The 10,455-nt window shown below is 43.8% G+C and overlaps 1 protein-coding gene across 2 annotated transcripts; it reads right to left on the reverse strand.

Annotated features, from left to right (window-relative positions):
• Positions 1-81: 81 nt before the first annotated feature.
• Positions 82-10,421, reverse strand: LOC134062960 (NACHT, LRR and PYD domains-containing protein 1 homolog). 2 transcript variants are annotated; one of them, XM_062518835.1, is made up of 14 exons: positions 10,313-10,421; positions 9,621-9,872; positions 8,251-8,316; positions 6,393-8,121; positions 5,803-5,877; positions 5,035-5,118; positions 4,396-4,827; positions 3,980-4,138; positions 3,274-3,375; positions 2,780-2,995; positions 1,599-2,545; positions 1,427-1,462; positions 1,266-1,310; positions 82-1,102 (listed from the first exon to the last, which is right to left on the reverse strand). In XM_062518835.1, exons 1-14 carry the CDS (start codon positions 10,329-10,331, stop codon positions 828-830), a joined length of 4,437 nt encoding a protein of 1,478 aa, XP_062374819.1. In that variant the 5' UTR covers positions 10,332-10,421; the 3' UTR covers positions 82-827. The 2 variants fall into 2 exon arrangements, with proteins under 2 accessions (XP_062374819.1, XP_062374818.1); XM_062518834.1 differs by having other exon boundaries at positions 1,599-2,548.
• Between the last annotated feature and the right edge of the window lie 34 nt (positions 10,422-10,455).

Consider the following 10,455-nt stretch of genomic DNA (forward strand, 5'->3'; position numbering starts at 1 on the left):
AGTTAATTTCTCTGGTGCAAAAGTAAAGACAAATGAGATTCCCCCCCCCCCCCCCCACCCCCCAACAGAATGGTGGTTAGTTCATTATAAAGAGGCAAGGCAAATATGTATGTACAAAATCTTTATGCATATACACAGGTTACATGTTCTATAATGTAAATGGAAGTAGCAGCCTGCGACATAACCATGTTATGGCAGTGATATAATCCTTATCCATAATTATCAGAAGCTGGACGATGTACGGCCCATGACTGTTTCTGATCCACTGGATCCATATAAGTCTCAGGGTAGATTTCCATTTCTGATCCCCTGGATCCATGTGGGGCTTAGGGTAGATTTCCAATCAGCATCGGGCATCAGGTAGGGACAGAATCACTCCCCAGTCTGGACCACCATGACACAGATGCTCATGCAGAGCAGACATAATCAGTATTGTTATCCTTATCTCAGAAGCTGCATGAGAGCCTCTGCTTGTCTTATGTGTTCACTGTTCAGCAATTACAATTCATGTACTAATTTACATTAATGAGAGGTTAAGGTTTATCACAATGTTCAATTAAGTGTACACATGTACACACATTTTTTTACATAATAAATAAACAATTCAATGTTTGACTTCAACATGTCTGTCATATTTCAAAGCATTCCCAATAATGCAGGCATGGACACTTAACATGCTCTGTTAGAGTGTCGCTGAGCCCAGAGGCACAGCTTCCCAAACAGTTGCATATCTAAGTAGGCAGAGAATTATCCCATGATCCCTTGATCTGTCCGCAAACAGAAATATATAATATATGCTATTCAACAAGTCATGATCAAGGACTCGTTTACAGACCAAGCTCCTCACAGAGGCCAGGCTCCACTCCTTTAAGGAGAGACAGAAATCTCTCACAAGCTCGTTCACCCTTTTTCAACACCTTGTCAACCAGGCAGGTCACCTGGTCCTCAGTCACACTGTTTTTCTGCAGAACCTCATTCCTCTCCCTGCCCTTAATCACTGGAGGCATGTCAGGGGTGGGTTTCTGAAGGCCATCTAGTAAAGTTCTCAGAGAGGCATCTTCTATTCTGTTTATCAGTTCAGTCCGAGCGTTAAACACAAAATCTGTGAGGAGACAGTATACTACTTTTATAACAAGAAAGTCACATTATTTTGATCAGTTATTTTTATGAATATAGCCTATTTGCGTTAGTATAGGTTTAGAAGCTCCGATAAACAGTTTTCCGGTAAGAATTTACCTGTTCCATATAATTCTTCTAGCACTTACCTGTTGCTTTAATTGTTAATGCTGGGGGTGAATACTGCTCAGTACCTGTGCATGTTAAGAGAGTTTGTGAATGAATGAATGAACAATGAATGAATGAATGAATGAATGAATGAATGAATGAACATACCTATATCACTCAAACATGCAGTCACACTACTTACTGGTTGATGGGGATCTGACCGGGAAGATCTCAGCCGCTGCAAAAAAACAAAACAAAAAAATGGTTGGTAACGTACTTTTGATAAGCAGAAAGTTAATGGTCACCACTGATCTATTTTAGTGAAACACTGTAATCTGATATCTAAGCCCATGTGACTTGGCAGTCATACTTACAAGTTGATGGACGAGGAAGCCTCAAAGCTCCAGGCTCTTCACCTACGTTTTGCAACGTAGTGTTTTTGTAGTCAGGTCCTTTTCGAATAATAGCTTTCCATATGGACCTTTCCTCTTCTGGAATGGTCAGCTTCAAGTGAAAGTCATCATCTGGCTTTTTAATGCACACCTCAAAGTATTCTGGAGGCGTATTATATGTCAGAGTGATCTCCTTTGGTTCGATCTCAGACCGGCAGGAAGTGGATAACTTGAAATTTGAATTGATCCAGAACGATTCCTTGGGTCGAGGCTTCTTGATGTAGATGCCACGGCTTTGCCAGTCCCTCTCTACAGCATGCCTTGCTCTGGATGGGACTGGCACAACATAGGTGTTCAGAATGAGTGGATCTGGATAAGACTGATAGATTAGCACCTCACAGTGAGTTGGTACACTGAAACCCATCCAAGCCACAACCTCCTTCAGAGAGAAGCAAGGCCTTACAAGCCTGGCGTGGAAGGGCATCAGCTCGCACATCTCCAGGGTAACACCGCTGTCGTCCCCATGCAGAACTCTCACTGCGTCCCTTATCTTAGAATGGTCAGAAAGTCCCAGACAGAGAGAGTGGGGCAGATGGACCTCCTCCAGTTCACCTGAGAGAACCTTGATGTCCATCAGAGGACTGATGGGCCTGTACTGTAAAAGCTCCAGCTGGGCAGAGAACTGCTCCTCAGTGCAGAAGTGGTACTGCAGGGTGACTTCAGCAGCACACACCCAGCGCAAACCAGACACTCTGCACTCATAACTCCCTGCAGGAGAGCTGAGGCAGTACACAGACAGCCCTGTCTCCGTGGAGATGGAGGGCTCTATCAGAGCCCAGTGGGTAGAGTCTGGAATGCCTGCACATGATTGACAGCTCCTTAGTGCACCAATGAAGTGTTGATGGAGTTTTCCAGCTGATGACTCTAATCTTCTAGGCAAAAAAGAGAAACGATCCAGGTTAGAGGACAAATGGCTGTCAGATTAACTACCCAAAGCAGCTAGCGAGAGAGAATGATGAAAAGTCAATGAAAAGTTGTGGGTTCAATCCCCGGCTTCCACTGTTGAGCAAGGCACTTAAAATAAAATTCACAGTAATTGGTCAGTGACATTTAAACCAAAGCTAAATTTATCCAAATGTGAGAGTAAGCAATCGAGACCTTACCCTGGCTCATCCTGAGCTGTATCCATCTCTTCTTCATGTAAACACTTCTTTTGGTCTTCATTTTCAAAGCCTTCATCACTCCTACCCTCCTCGAGGTCTTCTGTTTCTGCAGCAGGTTGCTGTAGCCGGATTCTCCCTATTCTCTGCTCATTGAAAGCCCGTCCCTCCATCTGAATGTTCACTTGATCTCCTTCACCCTCCTGTTCAGGTTTACACCTTCAAACAGCACACATGCATGCAATTTATAATATCAGACAAAATATAATCTGATCTGTTACTTTATTCATTCAAAAATATGCTATCAGCATGTTTTTTTAATCAGACACTAGACAATCATATTGAGTTGGGGTTACTCATGGTCTAAATATGCAGCCTATTCAACCACTATTGTTGGATATTTTCATGACAAAACCAAAATAGAACAATGTATCACGTGCAGGTTCTAGAGACCAAAGGTTTAGTTTTTAGATTTAAAGAAACGTAAATCAACTTACCCTATAATGACCAGAGTGCAGCCTGGGCGCTTTGGGGAATCTCTGAGAATCTGGATTGCGTTCTCCTCTAACACTCCATCTCCACTCAAGCCAGCACACAATCTAACCACCACACAAACACACACACACACACACACACACACACACACACACACACACACACACACACACACACACACACACACACACACACACACACACACACAGAACTGAATATTCAATTTAAAAAAAAGTAGAAAACCAACTCCACAAGTTTGAAAGGGGCTAAATAAATAAACAATTACATGTTTGAGCTTGACACTTATTTCACAAACAATAACAACATCTTATTGAACAACCCCCCCCCCCCCAAGAGAAAAAGAGGAAGTCTGACTTTAGAGCCGAGGACAATGAAATAATAGTTAGTTAGCTCATAAAATCCAAGGGATTTTGACGGTTGTAATACTCTCGGCCTATCGTTTCTTTGATTTTCCTAGGCAGCATAGCCTATAGCAGCAGAGCCATGATCTGTGAATACCTCTGAGGTAGCAGTTTATAGGCTATTTCCCTGAACAACCTGACTTTAACTGGAGATTGTGGTTTGTTGTGGTTCACTTACAACATTGTTATGTGTGGTCTAAAACAATCACAATTTTCCCTCCAAAGTTACATTACACGCAGACTTCCGAATCATTTGAGACCTTTGTTTCATGCAGAAAGTGATCACCTGATGTGTTTGAGGCTGGGGCTGACCTCAATGAGTGTGAGGATTCGATTGGCCCAGCCCTCTGTCAGTCTTCTCAGGCCCACCTCCAACCGCTCACAGTCTGACAGAGAGTGCAGGAATGACAGCAGCTCTGCCACACAGCACTCAGAACCCACTGTGCTGGTAACAACAGATAAAGTCAACACGCACACACACACACACACACACACACACACACACACACACACACACGTACACACACACACACACACACACACACAGGCACACATGCCGTAAAATAAATGGAAATGGACTTATGGACCAGTGGCACATCATAACACAACATGACTCAATAAGCATAATACTAATTTCTAATGGGTATAAGCACTCATGCATGGGTGTACCTGATATGAACATTTGACTAGTGTTCCACTTACTCTTCTTTCAGATCCCAGAGCTGGTGAAACTTCTGGAAGAACTCAGCCCAGTTCACCTTAGCTATCCCTTCAGAGTGAAGAAGTGTGAGTGTGAGGTGAGAGACAGCTGGTTCCGTGTGTGGACGTGTTGGTGTTCTATGAGAGTCTGCTGATTCCGTGTGTGGACGTGTTGGTGTCCTATGAGGGACTGGTGGTTCCATGTGTGGACGTGTTGGTGTTCTATGAGAGTCTGCTGATTCCGTGTATGGATGTGCTGGTGTCCTATGAGGGGCTGCTGGTTTTGTGTGTGGATGTGAGGATGACGAGGAATGGGAGACAGTAGGGTCCAGGGCCCTGGGCTCCACAAGCGGAAGGGAACCTTGCCTCGAAGGGAGCCCGACCACAGGCATGTGCCTCTCAGGGGCCAGATGGGTGTGGTGCCTTACTGTCACGCTGGGGCAGGAAAGACAGAAAAGCAGTCAATCAGTAAATCAATAAATCAATCATATTTTCGAACAATCCACCCATTCATCCACCCATCAATCAATCAATCAATCAATCAATCAATCAATAAATACTGTAGTTTCCAGACCACATAGTGCAGTGACGTATTTGATGCTGACTGGTAGAGTCCGGTTTATGTTGTAAAATGGTACTCACGTGAATCGGTTCACATCCTTCGTCAGTCTCAGTAGCATACCAAGGCTCTCTCCAGTCCGGTCTGTGATGTTAGTCACACTAAGGCTGCAACACAATGCAGATATTAGAACTGCTATTACACAACACACAAAGGGGCCTTTCATCAGGACAGAATTGACCCTTTGACTGCCTCTGTTCCTCAAAAGTATGCGGACGCAGCTTGTTCTGGTTATGGTTATGGATATGGTTATGCTACTTAGCAGACGCCTTTGCCAAATCAATGGCCAAATGAAAACAAAACAACTCTATATTATACAAACCATAATCATACTGATTATGTATTAAGACTAAGTGCATACTGAATACAGAAGTGATGTGCTACCCCATTCATTCAGAGAATTGCACACCAGCCCACCCTGTAAAATACCGAAAGTATCATACAGTAGTTGTGGAAACTACAATAAAATGTGAAAATTGTTGGATAATATGCAAGTGAAAAAATACATTTGGCTGTCTATCCCCATAGACTCCCATTCATTTGGGACACGATCACGACCGCCCTATGGAAACTATGGATGAACAGCAACCAGTTTCGATAGAATGAATGTCAATAGGGAGTGAACAGTGTTTTTGAGATATTTTGTGGGTAATCCTTTTGCGTAGCTTGACAAACAAACTAACTTCTGGCTCCATGAGGCGTGCACATCTATCACAGCTTGAGCTTATAAACAGTGAAAGGGTCTATATGACTTTACTAGTAGAAAATGTGTGAACGTGTTGTGAACATACTGCAGTCTGCTTTCCCCTGCAACATCTAGGATCAGTTCACCAAGATGGTGCCCTGACAAGTCCTCCACTTCCAGCCTGCAATGATCAAAGGCAGAAATTTGATGCACAAATATCCAAATATAGATTTGGGGGGAATTACAGATGGTGGGAATTTAGCTATTACAGCATTTTCTAACTTGACAAAAAAAAAAAAAAAATCATTACTACAATGCTTACGGTTCAACATTCTTACAGTTTCAGTTCCAGTTATTATTATCCGGTATCATTATAGCACAGAAAGAGCTTCCTCTACTTCATGCATGCTAACAGCTTAAAACAGGAGCTTACTGGTTTATACACAATGTCAACATCTTATTTTAATTAAATATCTGAATATCATTTTGATATTGCTCCCACATGCAACACAGGAGCTTAGGTTAACTATGCATGAGACAGTGCTCACAGTGTGGCTTTGCCCTTTGTCCTTTATCTAAATTAGGGCCCGTGGTGTCATTCAAAACTAGAGAAGACAAACTATGGGTTTAGACTAAGACAAAAAGCCACATATAAATCAGGAGAGCTTGAAGTGAGAGTCGTCTTCCTGAACTCACCCCAGCTGCTTACATCTGCTCAGTGCAGGCTGCAGCATCCTCAGTTTCTCTGAGGTCATGTTGCAGTTCAGAAGGCTGAGGGTTTGTACCCTCTGACAGCACTGCAAACAATACAGAAGTGCCCAGCAGTCAGTTTTGCCCATCCGAGTGTGGTCTAGTGTAATGTCAGCCCAAACCCCCATGGCCTGCTCGGCAAAGTCACGGTCATGCAGTTCAAAGAGACAGAGGAGAATGAAGAGTTTCGACTGATCTCCCCATCCAGGGCTGCGCATTTCATCAAGAATCCATCTTCTCAGCTGACCACAGATGACAGATGTAGAGAAGGTCACTGCTTCCATGAAGACTGGCTCCATGAGAGAGTTGCCCACCTCTTTGTTGGAGAGTCCGCATAGGAACTGGATGACGTAGTGCCTGTTGCTTCTCCCTTTATGAGCAGAGAGAAGCATGTCCTTCAGCTTCTCGCCCACCACGTCCTCATCCTCTATAAGGGCATGGTGGAGAGCGCAGAAAAACTCCATAAAGCCTGGATGTGTGAAGCTGTACATAGTCTCCAGGCTGCCTTTCACCTCCAGAATGTTTTTACAAAGGAACGGGACATGCATGGGATCTGACAGGTCTTCGGAAATGCTCTTCTCATCAAACAGGACTCTCTGCTCCAGAATGCCCCTCTCAGCCAGCTGCCCCAGGCTCCTCAGCAGAGCAGGCACAGGCTGACTCAAGTCCTGGCAGTGGTGCTCCAATAGCGTGAGCAGGAACTCTACAAATACGGAGGTTGTGGTCTCCAGCCCCCTCATCACGTCCAGCCCTTGGAAAACCGTGCAGACGATCCAGCAAACGACGGGGACGAGGCAGGCCGACAAGAGAATCGGGTTTAACCTGACGTACCGAAGCAAAGTCTCAGAAACTTGCTTGTTGTCAAAGAACCTATGGATGTACTCCTCCACTGCATGCTCGGAGAAACCCAGGATCTCAGTGAAATGCAGAGGCCGCTTGAGCAGCTTGCTCAGTCTGTCCGAGGCAGCAGACCTGGTGGTGACAAGCAGGATGCTCTGAGGCAGGACCTGTCCCTTCAGGAGGGCCTTCAAGGTAGCTTCTACTGGAGCGGGTGTGAAGGCGTCACCAGGAAGTGGCGTCAAGGCGTCACCAGGAGGTGGCATGCCGGTGTCCTCCACGGCCACATCGAGGTCATCAAAGCCATCGATGATAAAGAGCATCCTGTCGGGCGATTTCAGCAGGAAGTCTCTGACCATTGGTCTAAACCTGTCACTGCTGCAGAAGAGATCCAGCACGCTCTTGTGTCCTGAGGAGGCAATCACCTCCTGGGCTCTCAGGAACAAAACCATATGGAAATACTCACAGTACGGTCTTCCAGATGCCCAGTCAGACAAGATCTTTTGGGCAGTGAAGGACTTGCCGTACCCAGAGCCTCCCTGGAGGACCACTGCCTTTGGGATGGTGCCCTTGTGATCAGGGCTAAACAGCTGACCCAGACATATGACACTATGGGGCTCCTCTGCCCTGGTGTCCAGAAACTGCCCAAGACTCTCTCCTCTGGATGAGGTCCCTGCTACACCTCGCTCCATCGGCAGGCTGCAGTGCCGAGCGATACGGGGCTCTATGTAGCGGTCGTCCAGCAGGACCACATCCCCTGGCAAGCTGTTATACTCCTGCACCAACTTATATTCAGCGTGGATCTTGGCCTTATATGCTGCAACATCTGGGCCTAGATCTACACAAAGATACAGTTGTATGCATGTATGTATGATTGTGTCTGTGTCATCTTATATTGCTCTACTGGGTTTATGTCAGAATCTAAGGTTCATCCCTCATCTATACATGTGGGGAGAGTGCTACTCACATCTCACGCGTTTCACTTCTGGAGACGAGGATTCAGCTGTTCTGCTACTACTTCCACCACTTTGTTCTACAGACAAAAAGAAAAAAAAAAACCTGTGCCGTAATCATATTTTACTCAGGTCATGATGCAAGAAAAGAAACAATGTTATGAATATACTGAACAAAAATATACATGCAACACTCTAATTTAACACACTCATTTTCACTTTGAGTTAAAGTAAAACATCTAAGATGTTTGTTCAACAATTTGTTCACAAATTTGGTAAAACAATGAATTAGTGACCATTCCTGCAGTCAGCATGCCAACTGCACCCTTCCACAAACTTGGGACATCGGTGGCAGGGAGGTAGTGGAGGCTAAAAGTACAGTACATAAACGTCACTTACGCACCTCCTGAAATTCGGAATAGCGTTTACGCACCTGCAAATTGTGTTTATCCACCTCCTAATTGTGTTTATCCACCTTTAAATAGCATACTGTTCATAATCAATTCTAAATGAAGTTATGTCATTTTATAATCATCTGTAGTTTCATATTTTACATTTGATACTGTTGAACCTAGCCTGCACCACACAGTTTATCCATATTGCAATGTATTACAGTATGGTGTCAGTGACCAGTCGTCTTGTAATTGGATAACATTACGACTAATGGTTTCTGGAAATTCAGGTGGAGGCACCAGAGTAAACAAGAAGGTGCTCACTGCAGAACCACCTAGGTCCAGCGAGAAGCGGCCTAGACAATTGTAGGGTGTGATGTATGATCTATGAATTGGAATTATTAGTTTGATTTGCATTGAGCTCAGTGAAAATGAAACCAGCTACAGTAATAGGCTAACTGAAATAAAATATGCCAATCTCTGGTGAATAGTACTGTATGTGATGTGGGGCTATTTTAAATCCAAAGACCAAGAGAACTTTTAGGGTGCATAGTGTCCTGGATCCATGAAATACGGTAACCGCCATTTAAAAAAAAAAAAAAATCTGAATGCCTCTATGGGAATTTTAAAGTAACACATAAGGTTAACATAGGCGTTCCAATACTTATGACCCCTGTATTTTAAGGAAAACATTTATTTATTTACGATACATTATTCACTCACAAAGAAAATTGACGTCTTTAAAAGTTGGATATTTCCTCATTTTTTAATTTAAGGCATTAACATCAATTTCCAAAAGATTTAAACTTCGGCATGTTCAAATACTTATGGAGGACACTGTATTGTAACTGCTTTCAGTTATTTTCATGGTAAGGACAACTGTTACCCATTAGTAAAAACAGTTGTAGTGTATTTATGAAAACACAATGCTGTTTAGGGTGCAACATATCAACTCTAACCTTTGACCTATCAACGAAGACACTTCATCCTACCCAGATCCTGGATGAGCTGAGGGTCATGCTCCCTGAGCGTGCAGTAAAAGGCAGATTTCACTCTGTCTCCTCCTGTGTCCAGAGCTTTGAAGAGTTCCCTCATTCGCTCCTGGCTGGTGTTCGCTGCATGGATCTTGGAGAGTGTCTCAAGTTGGAGCATGCCCTGTGACATCAGCTGATCTACAAGTGGAATCACCTTCACCCCCACCATCCGAATAAGCTCCGTCTTGTGTTGTTCCACAAAGCGCGCATCTGAAGAGTAATTAAGACTTGTATAACCTTTATGTCTAATTATTATGATTATTTATTTAGTCTAAATTGTTTGGTTTGATTAATATGACATAGCTAATATAAGTCGTTTTCCCCAATACACACTCCTTGTTCCTTTCCCAATGGCTACTTGCTGAGATCACGTACAACTTCGTAAGATACATGTTGTCCAGAAAGCGCGAAATTACGCGCTTGCACGGGGATTATGGTTTCCCAGGATGTTAAGAAGTTATATTCGGCAACCTTTATCATATTCATTGATGCGTAATTAGGCTATTTCACAGTGGCACATTCTCCGAAAACAACTCCTCTTCCATATATTTGTAGAAAACGAAACTGTGTTGCGCTGTTTTTACACCACAGCGGTGTCATTGAATGACAATGTGAATGATAAAATCCCTCACAATTTCAAACACACTTACTGTGGAAGATTCGATCCATGTTTACGTTTCCACCACAGCTCAATTCTCCTTCGGACAGAAATAGGCTATGATGGCTTTATCGTGGCAGCCTACCAGCCATATTATCTTTTTATCAGCATGATCTCGTTTCCGACGCAACGACA

Source organism: Sardina pilchardus, chromosome 2, assembly GCF_963854185.1.
Source record: "Sardina pilchardus chromosome 2, fSarPil1.1, whole genome shotgun sequence".
NCBI classification, from domain to species: Eukaryota; Metazoa; Chordata; class Actinopteri; order Clupeiformes; family Clupeidae; genus Sardina; species Sardina pilchardus.